Below are 14,359 nucleotides of genomic sequence, written 5' to 3' on the forward strand. Positions count from 1 at the left end.
AAAGGAGCCCCTTTGCTTCCTTTGATTTCAGTTCTTACCTTGCCAACCTTTATCGGCATCGATTGCAAGGCGTTTTGAGGCGAATAGACGCAAAGAAACGCGGTACGCCGTGGACACGACATCTGCTGGCTCGACCGCTGTCGGTAGGACCAGCACGATCACGCGGAGGCAACTTGAGCACGGTTGAGGGGGGTGCCATGAGTCTACGGACTGAGCCTGCCGTGGCTAAGGCGAAACGGTGCTGGGTGAATATCGCGTTACGGTTGAGTAGGCGCCCGAGGTGCAAGCAAGGCTGCATCAGACGTGACGGCCTGATGGATGGTTAACTAGTTCAGGTACGTGAATATATCGTATTCTGGCTGGCGACGCGCTGTGAAAGGTATCTCTCATCTCTGCGATGTTCATCACTTGTTATTCGGGGCGGAGTCGACACAATACCACGCCCTTTTTGTCGACTTTGTGCCCGCTAACACCCCCCTACTATCCATCGCCAAACCCGGATATGCCCAAGAATCATAACACTTTTCTTCTCGTTGCCCAGTTGTGTCTGTCCACATCACGCGAGAAAGACAGCCACGACGACCGCGCACAGCACGGCCGCCCGCACGGCAGCCAAGGCGGGGGCAAGCAACGGTGCGCCGACATTGGCCCCATCGCCGCCGTCGCCGCTCTGGTGGAGCACGAAGATCTCGCCCGTGGTGTCGGAGCTGAACCAGAGGCGGCCGCTGGCGTCCCAGGCGAGGCCGACGGGCCGGAAGCAGCCGTCCGGGCAGCTGGCCAGGTCGGGGGCCGAGAGCACGTCCACGGCAGCGTTGGTGCTGTCGCGCGGGGCCGAAGGCTCGCCCGTGGCGTTGTTGAAGGCAACGGCAGCGATGCGGTAGCCGACGGGGGATTCGCGGTTCCCTTTTTGCGCGTGAGTATGCGTATCAGTCAAAGACGCTGCGCAAAGGGAAAAGAGAGACAGGGGAGACGCGGCGAGGGGGAGGAGCACGCCAATAAGGAAGAGGTAGGAAGACGGGAAGAAATGGACTGACAGCTGCCGTGGAAGGAGATGAAGGCTCTCGATCCGTCGCCGTTGAACTTGATGTCAAGGGGCGACGAGTGCGCCTGGAAGACCAGCCGCGGCGCGACATAGTCATTGCTGCACTGCTCGTCCGACACCCTGCTGGCGGCGGCCTCGGGCCCGGCGAACTGGTCGCCTGTGCGGAGCGAGCCGGCGTCCGGTAGGGCGGTGGCGTTCCAGACGGCAAAGCACAGCGGGAAGCCGTAGTTGCCACCGCCGTCCCGGTCCGGCGCGCCGTTTCCGTCGAGGCGCCCGTGGAAGTTGAGCTCCTCGGCCGGATTGTCGCGATGGGCATCGCGGCCGGCGCGCGTCAGCTCGTCGATGGAGTTCTCCACGGACCAGATGCCGCCGCGGGCCGGATGCTCAGCCACGCCGACGGCGTTGCGCAGGCCCCAGCCGAGAAGCACGCTGCCGTTGCCACGGCGCCCGTGGCCGCCTGCAAAGTCGATTGCCTCGTCGTCGGGCCCGAGGCCGCCCACGTCGAAGGCGCGGATCTGCGCATGCCCGCTGGCCCTCGCGCGCGCGCCCGCGTCGCCGTCGTCGTCGAGCAGGCCGCCCCGCGACACGACGAGCGTGCCGGGCCGCTTGCGCGAGGCCAGCAGCGTGCGCGTCGTCGCCTCGCCGCGCTCCGAGGACGACAGGTTGGCCACGACGGTTCGGTTGGGGCCCGTCACCTTGCCGGTGCTGGGGTCGTAGGGCCAGGCCACGACGGAGGATGCGGACGAGGCGTAGAGCGTCTTGCCGTCGGTGGAGAGGGCGAGGCCGTGGGTGAGCTGCGGTTGGGGCGCGTGAGGTGCGTGTTAGTCGTTGTGGGAGACCCCTGAGCCGTATCATGTGTTGCTCTTGCTCTGAATTCCAACTCGTGTCGCGAATACGAGAAAGGGGTTTGCGCTCGAGGGCGACGAAGAAAAGCAAGACGGCCTTCCCATCTCTTACATGCACATATGCCTACGGATACACCACGCAACCAATACAGAGCAGATGTCGGCCCCTCCTCTGACCCCATATCCTCCGGAAACCAAGTCCCGAAGTTACAAAGGCAAGGAAGAAAAAGGAGACAGGAGGACAAGAGGCGCAAAAGTAGAGAGCCGGCTCACCTGGGTACTATTCACCACCGTCCTCGCCTCGCCCAGGACAACACACGTCGCCCCGCGATCCTGCTCCACGGCCAGGCGCAGCACGCCCGCGCCCACGTCCACGACGAGCAGCCCGCCGGCGGCGTCGAAGGCGAGGCTGCGCGGCCGCCGCAGCCCCCGCGCCGCCAGGCGGTACGCCCAGCCGGGCGCCGCGACGGGCGCCGCGTAGTCGACGACGCGCAGCGTGTTGGGGCACCCGTCGCTGCTGCTCTGGGCTGATGATGGTGCCGCCGCGATGAGGGCGGCGAGGGCGGCCGTCGCCGCGGTGCGGAGCGAGGCCATGCGGTGAGACGCGGATCGTGGTCAGGATGCCGCTCTCCTGCTCGCTGCTTCGCGAGGGCCTCGTCTGTCGTCTCTTTGCGATGTACCTCTGGGGCAATGGAGGGCCGGTGGAGGTGGCAGCAGGACGCGGCGGAATGGGGGATGTCCTCTCTCCTCCCCGTCTTTGTCCAGGAGGGATCGTTTCCGTTGCTGCGATGAAGCCGTGTCCCTGCTGCGAGCCAAACGATATCGCGAGGCGCTCCGTTTCCAAGCACACTCTCCCCTCTATGCAGCCAACTTACGTCTCCAAAAAGGTGCGAGCGAGGCGGAAGATATAAGAGTCGACCGAGCTGCAGACAGACAGACGGAACTACAGCCGCGGCAGACAACAACAACAACCACCACCACCACCACCACCACCGGCAAAAGTAAACCCAGTTATCCATCACAGCTTTTACCCAAACGTCGTCTACACAAACCACCGCCCTCCACCGCCCTTCCCCGCGAAGCGACCTCGTCGTCAGCCCTAGAGCCGCGCCAAGCTCAACCCGCTCGTCGCCACCGCCCACGGCCAGCCACTCACGGCGATTCCCTGTGCGCCGGCCGCAGCCGCTTCCCCTCTGTGCCCCTCGGCAGTCTAGCCCAGTCGGAGATAGCTTCACCAGAGGAGCGGATGGACGCCTTTCAGCGGCAGTATTGCTCGAGCATGGAAGCGACAGCAGGCCGCGGATAAACTAATCAAGGACACCGGCTCCCCTTTGTGCAGGACGTTCCTCATGTATGTGAAGCTGCACGGCACAAAAGAAGAAAGTGGTTTGCTGTGGACAAGGCGCTACCTAGCTACAGTTTGTGTGTGTGTGTTTGCGCATACGAGGTATTACTGCAACCAAAGGGAATCGCCCAGTCAGTCCAGAGCCCCTCGAGCCCGTTTGTATCCCTGATGACGCCCGCCAGTCCAATCAAATGCTCCGCCGCGCGCTGCCTATGCCTTCCACCGTCTCCCTCCTCGCTCCGAGGCAGGCCGAAAAGAATGCTGTCACCGCAGCCCAATGACGCTCATCTCCAGCGTCCACACGCGCCGGATCCACACCTTGAGCGTGCCCTCGACGCCCTCGATGTTGTCCAGCTCGATGCCCTCCCACCAGCAGCGGCGCGCCGGCTTCCTCCAGAAGAGCAGCAGCTTTTGCGCCATGCCCACCGCGCTCGTCCCCATGTCGTTGCCCCGTATGTCGCTGCGCAGCCGGGCCAGGGCCAGACTGCAGATGACGGCCTTGTTAGGCTCGCCTGCTCGGTGACCCCAGCGGTCGTCGTGGTTGAAGCCCCTGCAGTGGATTCCAGTCAGCCTTTGGTTGTCTCAACGGGCAAGGAAACCCGAGCCATACCCTGCGGTCAGCATCTCGATAAGATGGGCCTCGGTGGTTCCCGGTTCGTCGCTTCGCTTCAGCCCAGAAAAGATGCCATCCTGCTGCTGGAGCGCAAGAGCCGCGGCGCGCTTAACTTTGATCATGTCCGGCTGGTTGATATCTGCGCGGGGTGGAATCGCGTAAAAGTCGAGGTCTTCCCTCAACACGATGATGCCCGCACGCTTCGAGGAATCGTCACGCGACCCAAGAGAATCCACGGGCATCGCTTCGCCGTCCTGCGATGTGGCGGGCGATGGCTCCGACGGGATCGACTGGGCCACGTTGCGGAAAAAGTCGAGCATGTACTGTAGCGAAGCTGGATCATACTAGAATTCTCACTGGGTCAGCCGCTGATTCTCCAGGCGGCGCCATCGGGTCACTCTGGTGTGCGAGCACTCACGTCGACCTGAACAGCGTCGTTCTCGGAAAAGCCGTTCATGTGGCCCTCGGGAAAGAGACCGTTGGGGAAGAGAGAGAGGAGCACGAATTCGGGCAGTGTCAGCAGCTCGTCCCGCGAGAGTACAAATCGAGTACCCCTGGGCGTCGCAGTGTCAGCTCGTCCATGGATTTCCCTTTCTCGACATGGCGATTGAGAGGTAGCTTACCGCAGGTCCATGGCGATAGCTTCGTCGGCGCCGACATCTTGAGCGTGCCGAGAAGAGAGGAAGAGTCAGCGTCTGCCTCACTTGCTGACGCGAGTTTGTTCGACGACTCACCTCCGATGGCGTTGATGGGCGGCCCGCCCTGCTGGACCTGGGTGATGATGCTCGAGGCTCCTCCGGCGGCCGACATGACGTATGTGAAGGTCTGGAGAGGACTGTCGCCCTCTGAGTAGGCAGGCGGTGGCTCGGCGTCGTAGTCCTTGCGACTCGATTCACCCTTTGTATCGCGGGGAAGGACGCTCTTGATCTCGGCGACGGGGTCGTAAAAGGCCCTGGCAGCGGCCTGATCAGGATCAAAGGGCTCCGACTCGGGGCTCGGCTTGTATGTGTAGGCGGGCGCGGCAGCGACGGCGGCGGCGAGCGATGCAGACGCACAAGCGTCGTGGGCGATTGCCTTGCCCGAGGGCCCGCCGGGGTCGGGGAAAGGGGCGAAGAGCGACGAGAAGGGTGGCGGCCGGGGAGGTGACGAGGCCTCAGAGGCAGGATACTGCGGCGGCTCCGAGTCGCTGTCGTGTGCGGGGTGGCGATGCTGAGCCTCGAGTGCCTCAGCTATCTCCAACTCGGACAAGGAGGACTCAGACGGTCCGTTGCGAGGATCCTGCGTTCCAGACAATGCGGCGGTTCGAGGGCGGGTCTCGGACGCGGCGGTCCGACGAGGAGGAGGAAGAAAGGAGGCTGAAGATGGGTCGGAATGGGTATCGCAGTGGCGTACCGATCTGAGAGGGAGCGGAGAGGATTTGGGTCAGGCGAACGAGGTCAGACGAGCAAGACAGGCAAAAGCAGCAGCGGAGAAGGCCCTCGGGCAGGCACGGCACGGCACAGTACTTGCGGGCGCCAGGAAAGCGACATGAGATGGGAGCAGAGCGGCGACAAGTCGAAGCTGCTTGCGGTTCTCGTCAAGGTGTGATTCGATTCGATAGGGGGGTGTGAGAGATGAGATGCAGGTTGGCTGGTCGGGCTGACGAAGTGATTTGATTAGAGGCGAAGACACGGGGCGGCACGCGGCGGTACCCGCGCGGTAGAGGAACCTGCCGGCCCGCCGTTGCTCTGGGCCTGGCCAGGTACCGCTAGCCGCGTTGAGCCTGCATAGATACTTGCAGGCTGGCTGCGATTAGGCGCTGAGCACTCCCCTGACACTTGCAGGTACTTGCGTGCACGCGCCTGGCGATACTGGACAGCTCCACACCAATCAATTCGAGTTTGACCGCTGCTGCGGAAGCTCGTCGACGCCTCCAAAGGCGACAATACATTCCCGCAACCCCATGTACGTTTGTACTGTAATTAATTGGCTTTTTCATCGTCGAGTACCGACTTCGTAAGAGCATGAAATCGCCCCGGTTGGTACTCATGACACTGACAAGCTCCTGGGAACGCCACACGCCGGTACAGGGTAGCTTCCTCGGTTGCTTGAGCTTGAGGCTCCGCTTGCCGCCAATATTTGTCCGTCAATTGGACATGGCCTTGCCTATTCAAATTGCCTTTGCTTTCACGCTGCTGCATGGACATGGAAGAGGCTCGCGGTCCTGCATTTAACTCTCCGATTCCCGCGACACAGCTCCTCATTCGCTGTCGTCATCGCCAAATATGGCCCTCAGCACCCCCGCATTGGCCGTATCCCCCTCGAGAGCTTCGTTCCTCCCTGGATCAACCTCGCCGACTTCTGGTTCCCGCACCGGGCCTGCCGGCGAGCCCTGGGCCTCTCCCTGAGCTGGCACAGCACCACTGGCGGAAGTCGACGATGCACCTCGCTGCGACTGCTGCTCCGTGCTCCCAGGCACCGACCAAACCTCGGCTGTGCTTCCGGTGGACCTCTGCTCAGCCTCCCAATCTGCTCGCGAGTGCGCCGGCGCCCTGACGTTGAACCGTTTGCACAGCAACGCAGACGGAAAGAACTGCTCGACTGAGCGCGTCAAGTGTCCAAACATGCCCAGTCTAGCTGCCTCCTCCGCCGTATCCACCACTTTCGGCTCCGGCTTGGAGGGTAGCTCGGCGCCGGCTGCACCCCCTGATGGGTCCGAAGCCGCCTTGGAAGTCGTGAAGCGAGAGGCCATGAAACCCGTCATTGGCTTGAATATGCGCGCGCATTCGTAAAACTCGCTCATCTCCCGTAAAAAATCGTCGTCAATCATTTCCTCCGTCTTCTCCGGACGAGGCAGGCCGGGGTTCGACTGATGTTCCAGGTAGCGTCGATATCGCGCCCTTTTGAAGTCATCATCTGCATATGGTCCTCGCGCGACCCTCGATAGTGCCGCTGCCGCCGAGTTGCGATCCAGCCTGGGAACCCGGTCCCACAGCCTCCCAAGCCGCTCCTCCTCCGTCCCGGCGTTGTGCGCCAGGACCTCGCCCCGTGCTGGAGGGAGGTTGCTTTTCCCAGAAGCCGCTGCGAGTTTGTCCCGCGTCGAGGCAGACAGATAATCGAAGACGGACTTGCCGGGAAGAGACTTTTCGCCGAGCATGGCTGCTCTAGACCGGGGGTCGAGGCTGGAAGCCTTGGCTGCGTCTGCCGTCGACACGTACTGCGACGTGTCTGGGGTCGCCGATGGGTCCCTTGCCGATTTCCATCCGGACGGAATAGGCGGGGGGGCATATTGAGAAAACAGGGCGGCAAAGTCTTCGGTGAGCTTGGCCAAGGCGAACCCATCAAGGGGTAGTCGCCCGTCGTGACAACGACGAAGGCCGTTCCCAGCTCTGGCAGTCTTGGGCACGAACTTTGGTGCGTTTGCTAGAGCCGGGTTCACAACAGCCGATGCCGCCTTCTTATTCTTCCGTTTTTTCTGCCCTCCGATGGTCCGGTTGTAATTGATTTTGGGGCCAATGTCGTAAGGATCCTCGTCGTCGGAGCCAGTGTCATTGAGGACTCCCACACCAAATGCGCCTCGCGCTGATTGCTGCTTTACTTGTCCCTCGGAAAGAATGTTGGAGCAAGGCCCTGTATCTGCGCTTCCTTTATTCCACATGTGACTGTAATCGCCATTGTCGCCATTTGCGTCTCTCTCGTGACCTAGACCCTGGAGCCGAGTCTCTCCCCGATGCCCGAGCCCTTTTCGGTCGGTCTTGCGAACGAAACGAATCATGGGCGCATTGTCGGGAGCGAAGAAATATGTTTCGTCGCCTGAAGCACGATCCAAGTCCAGTCGTGCGCCCCGTCGAACCTTGGGACCGATGCCCTGGCCGTCTTTCCAGCCCATTCGTCGCAAGAGCTGGAGACCCATTGTGTCGCCTTGGGCCCTGAGCAGTCGACCGAGTCCTCCTAGAGGAGCGTCTTCTAGCGCAGACGAGCCCAGCCCGGCAAACGCCTGGGTGGTGTGGAGCATTTGTGCCTCGGCAGCATCCGCCAGATCCTCGTCGTCCATGTAGTCCTCGGCGCGCTGCTGCGCCGGTACAGCGCCATCTTGGTGTCGGTTTGCGCGGCTCGACTTGAAGGTAGACGGTGTCCAGCCTTCCTTGGAGCCCACGGTATTGAAATAACTGGCAGTGCAAATATGAGCCGGCGCCTCGAGCCCCTGCCAGAGTGTCTGTCTACCTACCCTGCGCTCCAACCTCCGGTGAAGGCGCCGTGTAAGCGCTTTCTCCCTTTGTCGTCCCTCACCTCCTGCTTCCAGAGAGGTAGAAAGGAGCCATCGTCGCGGGTCTCGGCCTCGTCCGGGAGGGGAGTACCGAAGACGGCAAATGGAGCGTGATTGTCTGCCTCGAACGCTGCGCGGGATCGCTTATGGGACATGAGGGCCGGGTGGGTAGACAGGACAGCTCCATGGGCTTCGGATGGACGCTGTCGAAGGCTGATGCTGCGGGTGGCGGATTGTAAAGCTCTTTGCAGTGGCTGACTGGGTCTCTGGGCCGAGGCGGGAGCTTTGCGGATGGTTTGTCTTATCGATAAGGCGATCGACGTCTGACCATGCGCCGGGTACGGAGTAAGTTATGTATGGGGCCGGCGCGTGGAAGCAAAGAAAGCGTCTTGAATACCTACCTAGGTACCTAAGCTGACTCGGTAGCTTGACGAGCCTACGATTTAAATACCTACCAAAAGTTGGGGGTGTGGCGCGCTGTCGCTTAAAGAGGAAAGGCGGCGTTCCAGGTAGCTTGTACATATCTAGATAGTACATAAAGTCCAAATTGCCTGGCTACCAAGCACTGTCGACAGCATGCTCAGTGCCGGATTGGTAACTAAACATTCAGCACCGCAGGCCGAAGCAGAGAGTAAGAATTTCTACTCTTATTGGGAAGCGAGGGTGTAGAACGTGGTCACTTATCTGTAAGTGCTCTCTATGTACCCGACCACATTGTCATCCTTTCTCTTTTGGGCGACTTTGCCACAGCCTCCCCACTTTTAGTAGGCCTGTCAGTTCAACGAGTGGGCTCGTTAGTCATGGCGAAGGGAGGTCATGCGCAAGCATCCAAAGACCTATTTGCGTTGAGTACTCTCTCTTATCATACAAATACTGCTGGTGGCCGACGCCGACGGTGGCTCAGCGGTGACAGAAGGCCGGGCTCTTTCGCTCGTCTCTGATTACGAGGCCGGTGACGAAGACGAGAAGTTTTCTTGACCACGTCACCTCAGCGCCCCACCGGCAGGCAGGCACCTCGGAACTTTGCGTGGCGTCAGCAAAGGTAGCTCCAGCTGTGCTTGAGATAGCTGACTCGAGAAAGCAAACATGGATGGGTTGGCCGACGGGAGTGCAAGAGCAGTACGAGATACTCCGTAAAGGCCCCCTTGGTTGGAATGCGTTGAGTTTAAGAGATGAGTTACTTTTATTAGCATCAGCCCCGATATTGAAGCTGTGGTTGGTGGACGGCTGTAATATTAGCCAGCATCGTTCACGCATGAATGACTTGGTGCATCAACTGAGTGCATGCGCAGTACTGTACCTTACCCAGGCACGAGGGTACGTGCATGCGATGAATACAATCCAATTCATTCATCGAGTCTAAGTTGTCTCATAATGCACCATGACGAGTCCAGCTTATTCTGCCTCATGGGGTACTTGGACGTACACGGAATTCTTCTGCCGCAGTGAAAAGAATCGAGGGACGGCCTGGCCACTCGTCCGCAGACACAGCTGGTGGTGATATGGATAGGCTTCATGCCAGGGGCCTCGTCGCGTAGCGCGAACCGGCCATGTTTGTTAGGCCCCTATGTACCTGTTCGGCGTACTCCGTAGGCGTAGGCGTTGCTTGAGACCGGTGTTGCAATGCAAACCTTGCTCTCCTTCAAGTTGATCGCCTACCAACGGGATAGGTGCCTTGTCGAGGCAGAGGGTCGACGGAAGCACAGGGCAAGCAATGCCGTTGCGGCGGCCAACATCCCCCAGCCATCCACTACAGAGCAAGTTAGTACGTGGTAGGTACTAGTACCCGCCAGGGTCACCACTCCGTACGGAGTAACTAAACGGTCCACCGAAGCATCAGGGCGCCGGGGCTGGCCGGCCTTGGCGCATTCGGCACCCATAACAACAGGTACAATAGACATTGGGCCAGCCTACCCGCCTTAATTACCTATCCGCCCTTCCGAGCCCGTCCTCCATGATGGAGGGAAAGGGGTGAGGGGTGGGAAAACAAGGAAAAGGACAGCGAATGGCTCCGATCGGGTACATCGAGGTACCGAGAGCAGACGACGGGGCGCGCGAGCTGTTGGGTCGGCCGCTGCTGAGGAGTCGTCGTACAATGCCAGTACATGCGTCGGTCCCGTCGCCTTCTTTTCCTTCTGGTAGCTTGCCCTTGCATCGAGCAGCATTTTGTCGGCGCCATTGGAGCATCTCGCAGTTCTTTTCCCTCTTCTCCCCTTTCCCAAATCCCTGCGGCGCTTCCTTTGCCATCCCATCGACGTCGAGTCCTCGCTAGCGGTACATCTTTTTAGCGGCCGCGTCGCCACGAACGACGACTCCCGCCTGGCAGCTCGCTCTCGCTGTCTCACCCCGTCGTCCCCGTCGTCCCCGTCGTCCCCTCTCTCATTTCCCTTCTGCCCCTTCTTTGCTCGTCATGACCACCGCGGCCTCTCCGGCGGCGAGCTCTGATTATTCCTACTCGCCTCGCGCGGCGGCCCCATCCCGGTCCTTTTCAGCGCGCTCCTCCCGCCCCCCTCCTGCGGCCTCCGCGGGCGCTGCCTCCGCCCGTCCACCGTCTAGGTCATCCCCTACCGCTGCTGCTGCTGCTGCTGCCGCCCCAACGCCCAGCCACAATTCCCACCACCAGCACAACCACAACCACCACCAGCGCCGTCAACGTCGCACGTCGTCCTCGGGCCGCCCCATCCAGGATATCCTCCCCCACAATGACTACGAGACCTCGCACTTAGCAGCATCCTACTCCAAGCGCAGCTCCAGCCGGGACCGCGACCGCGACCATCCACCGCCCCCGTCCAGGGGCGCCGACGACGACGACTCGTCGTCCTCCCATCCGCCCCATCGCCGGAGCAGCGGGCGATCCAGCCACCGCCACCGTCGCCCCCAGCCCGACATGCCGCCATCCGCCTTGCCTAGCAATGGCAGCCCCTCCGCCTCTTCCCACGCCGCCGCCGCCGCCTCCCATGGCCACTCGGAGTCGTCTCAACAGCAGCAACAGTCCAGGCAGACGCGCTCGCGCACAACCATCCCCACCCAGTCCGGCAAATGGATCTTGGGCAAGACCATCGGCGCCGGGAGCATGGGCAAGGTTAAGCTGGCCCGTAAGGAAGATGGCAGCGAACAGGTTGGTTGCTTTTTGCCTTAGGCCGTCGTCGCCAGCCCTTTTTCTAACCTTTGCGCTTGTTTGCCTTGCCGCTCTAGGTCGCGTGCAAGATTGTCCCCCGCGGATCAACCGACGATGGCCACCAAAGCCGCGCCGACAAGGAGCGAGCAGACCAGTCCAAGGAAATTCGAACCGCCCGCGAAGCCGCCATCGTCACCCTTCTCCACCACCCGCACATCTGCGGCATGCGAGACGTGGTGCGCACCAACTATCACTGGTACATGCTTTTTGAGTACGTCAATGGCGGCCAGATGCTTGACTACATCATCTCCCACGGCAAGCTCAAGGAGAAGCAAGCTCGCAAGTTTAGCCGCCAGATCGCAAGCGCCCTGGACTACTGTCATCGCAACAGCATTGTCCACCGCGACCTGAAGATCGAGAACATCCTCATTAGCAAGACGGGCGACATCAAGATCATTGACTTTGGGCTGAGCAATCTCTTTGCCCCTCGCGGGTATCTCAAGACCTTTTGCGGCAGCCTCTACTTTGCCGCACCAGAGCTCTTGCAGGCCAGGGCCTACACGGGACCCGAGGTGGATGTTTGGAGCTTCGGCATCGTCCTCTATGTCCTCGTCTGTGGAAAGGTGCCCTTTGACGATCAGAGCATGCCGGCTCTTCACGCAAAGATTAAGAAAGGACTCGTCGACTATCCCAGCTGGCTGTCTGGCGGTATGCTCACCACCATCTCCGTACTTGTCCGTCTCATTCGTCCGTGCTAACTGCCAGCCGCCAGAGTGCAAACATCTCATGTCCAGAATGCTGGTTACCGATCCCAAGCAGCGCGCCACTATGCACGAGGTCATGGGCCACCCTTGGATGACCAAGGGCTTCAACAGCCCACCCGACAACTACCTCCCCGCCCGGGAGCCTTTGTCGCAGCCGCTGGACCCAGAAGTCATCCACGCGATGCAGGGCTTCAACTTTGGCTCTCCCGAGAACATCAAGGCCCAGCTCACCAAGATTATCGATTCCGAAGAGTACCAGCAAGCCGTCAAGACTTACCAGCGCGAGAAGGAGGTGGTGCAGCCCAGCCGAGACGCAGAGAAGCGACGCGGATTCGGGTTCGACTTTTACAAGCGAAGAAGCTCTGGCAACAGCCGAGACACGCTGACGGCTCCGAGCTCCGAAGCATTGCAACTTGGTTCCGATCCGCTGTATGCTTTCAGCCCCCTGTTATCCATCTACTACCTAGTCAAGGAGAAGCAGGACCGCGAGGTGAGCGACTTGCCGGTCCCGCACGGCGCTGGCGCATCCCGCGAGAAGGAGAAGGAGAAGGAGAAGGAGAAAGAAAGGGACCGTGAGCAACGAGAAAAGGCGGCTGCCGATGTCACGCCGCCTGCAATTGCGCCTCCGCAGGCAGCTCATACCAACTCGTCGGCATACGAAATGCCGGGTGAGAGGCCCACGGGTGGGCGAACCAGACCACGGGCTCGCACTCATGGCGAGGATGACGCGCCAGAAGCGGTCAAGCATTCGCACCATGGCCATCACCACCAACCGCACACACAGCCGCAACTGCCACCGCAGCCGCCCGAGCCCAAGACAAGCCATCTCCAGAAGAAAGAAGGCACCGCTGCGGGGCTGCTCCGCCGGTTCAGCACTCGCAAGCGCCGAGATCCGGAGCGCATGGACAAGGAGCACCGCTCCCATCCGCCCGTGGTACAGGTTCACTCCCCTGCCGAGGCCCCCCCACCCATCACTCCCAAGAAGAGCTTCAGCATCCGTCGTGGCCGGCAGAACCGGGACGACCCCCACCCCCACCCCCACCCGGTGTCGGGACTCCGCTCGGGAGGAAGTCAGCCGCAGCACAGCGAGCTCCTCAGCCCACCCATCTCCGCAGGCGGCTCCAAAGATTCCCGGAGGTCGGGCCTCGGCCGATCGACGAGCGTCAACTCTGCCGACATTCGGCGGCAGCGGGGGTCTGACGGCGCCGCCAAGGACCCGCCGGTAACGAGCGGCTCCGATCAGTCGATCGCAAACGAGAATCAGGGACAGGCGCCGCAGAGGGGCCACGGCCACTCCAAATCAGTCAGCATGAGGGCCAAGTCGCTGGGCCACGCCCGGCGAGAGAGCATCCAGCGCCGCCGGCGCAGGAGAGAGGGGGCTCAAGAGGCCGACGTCCCTGAAGAGACGGACCTGGAGCAGGAGCAGAGCGGAGTCTCGACGGACAGGCTGGACAGTTCAGATCTAGCCAAGCCCGTGTTCCTCAAGGGCCTATTCAGCGTATCGACGACATCGGGCAAGTCAGTGCCCGCGATCCGAGCCGACATCAGGCGAGTGCTCCGGCGGCTCGACGTAGACTTTACCGAGATCAAGGGAGGCTTCAGCTGCAGCCACGCGCCCAGCATCGACCTCAATAGGGTGCAGGACCCTCCCGGCAGCCCAGCGCAAACGCCCGGCCACCGGCGTCGCTTTAGCCTCGGCGGGCTCATGCGAGGAGATGACCGGGACCGCGAGGAGATTCGGGACATGGATCGGGAGCGACCACCCACGACGCCTCGCACACCCGGCCGACCGGACCGAGATCGCCCGGACAGGGAGCGGAGCTTCTCCAATTCGGAGGCGTCGGTGGACAGCATCCCGAGACGGACTGGAGTCTCGCGACGGGTGCCCGGGGAGACGAGCACGCAGGTGCAGAGCGATTTGGGGGGCAGCTTGGTCATGGAGTTTGAGATTTTCATCGTCAAGGTGCCCCTCCTGTCGCTGCACGGCATTCAGTTCAAGCGCTTGACAGGCAACACGTGGCAATACAAGAACATGGCGGACCAGATCCTCAGAGAGCTTCGGTTATAGGCATGAGGAGACGTCTGGGTAAGGGGATATGGGCAAGAGGATGAGCCGGGTCGACTCCATATTCGCGCGGTGGGGACGTGTGTGGGACGAAGACGGAGCGAAATTGCATTGCAAGAAGCGATGTTTATCTTTTCCCTTCCCTCCTACCTGTTTTTTTCGTCATGGTTTCCGTTGGCGGAATGTGGGATGAGGCAAAAAGGGCGCTTTACGTGGGTGTAATCATCGTCAGCTAGTCACCGTTGGGTCGTGCTTATCCGGGTAGAGAGGACGAAGAAGGAAGGGAGCAGGCGCCGTGATTGTATAGGCCAGTATGGGGAT

General features: G+C 61.2%; 4 protein-coding genes across 4 annotated transcripts; 1 reads left to right on the plus strand and 3 right to left on the minus strand.

Moving 5' to 3' along the window:
* Window positions 1-556: 556 nt before the first annotated feature.
* On the minus strand, window positions 557-2,481 carry HRG_10313 (Glucose/sorbosone dehydrogenase; the record flags this gene model as incomplete). The annotated part of the gene is made up of 3 exons (XM_044868784.1): window positions 557-903; window positions 1,035-1,836; window positions 2,161-2,481. The coding sequence occupies 3 exons, from the start codon at window positions 2,479-2,481 to the stop codon at window positions 557-559; spliced, it is 1,470 nt and encodes a 489-aa protein (XP_044716139.1).
* Window positions 2,482-3,496: 1,015 nt separating this feature from the next.
* Window positions 3,497-5,374, minus strand: HRG_10314 (general stress response protein Whi2; the record flags this gene model as incomplete). Its single annotated transcript, XM_044868785.1, has 6 exons — window positions 3,497-3,782; window positions 3,843-4,189; window positions 4,264-4,399; window positions 4,469-4,505; window positions 4,580-5,123; window positions 5,351-5,374. The coding sequence occupies 6 exons, from the start codon at window positions 5,372-5,374 to the stop codon at window positions 3,497-3,499; spliced, it is 1,374 nt and encodes a 457-aa protein (XP_044716140.1).
* Window positions 5,375-6,084: 710 nt separating this feature from the next.
* Window positions 6,085-8,246, minus strand: HRG_10315 (uncharacterized protein; the record flags this gene model as incomplete). The annotated part of the gene is made up of 4 exons (XM_044868786.1): window positions 6,085-6,203; window positions 6,246-7,469; window positions 7,533-7,993; window positions 8,053-8,246. 4 exons carry the CDS (start codon window positions 8,244-8,246, stop codon window positions 6,085-6,087), a joined length of 1,998 nt encoding a protein of 665 aa, XP_044716141.1.
* Window positions 8,247-10,501: 2,255 nt separating this feature from the next.
* On the plus strand, window positions 10,502-14,041 carry HRG_10316 (kinase; the record flags this gene model as incomplete). Its single annotated transcript, XM_044868787.1, has 6 exons — window positions 10,502-10,572; window positions 10,648-11,209; window positions 11,287-11,917; window positions 11,982-12,463; window positions 12,512-12,712; window positions 12,758-14,041. The coding sequence occupies 6 exons, from the start codon at window positions 10,502-10,504 to the stop codon at window positions 14,039-14,041; spliced, it is 3,231 nt and encodes a 1,076-aa protein (XP_044716142.1).
* Window positions 14,042-14,359: the final 318 nt, after the last annotated feature.

Source organism: Hirsutella rhossiliensis, assembly GCF_020360975.1.
Source record: "Hirsutella rhossiliensis strain HR02 chromosome Unknown scaffold00015, whole genome shotgun sequence".
Lineage (NCBI taxonomy): Eukaryota > Fungi > Ascomycota > Sordariomycetes > Hypocreales > Ophiocordycipitaceae > Hirsutella > Hirsutella rhossiliensis.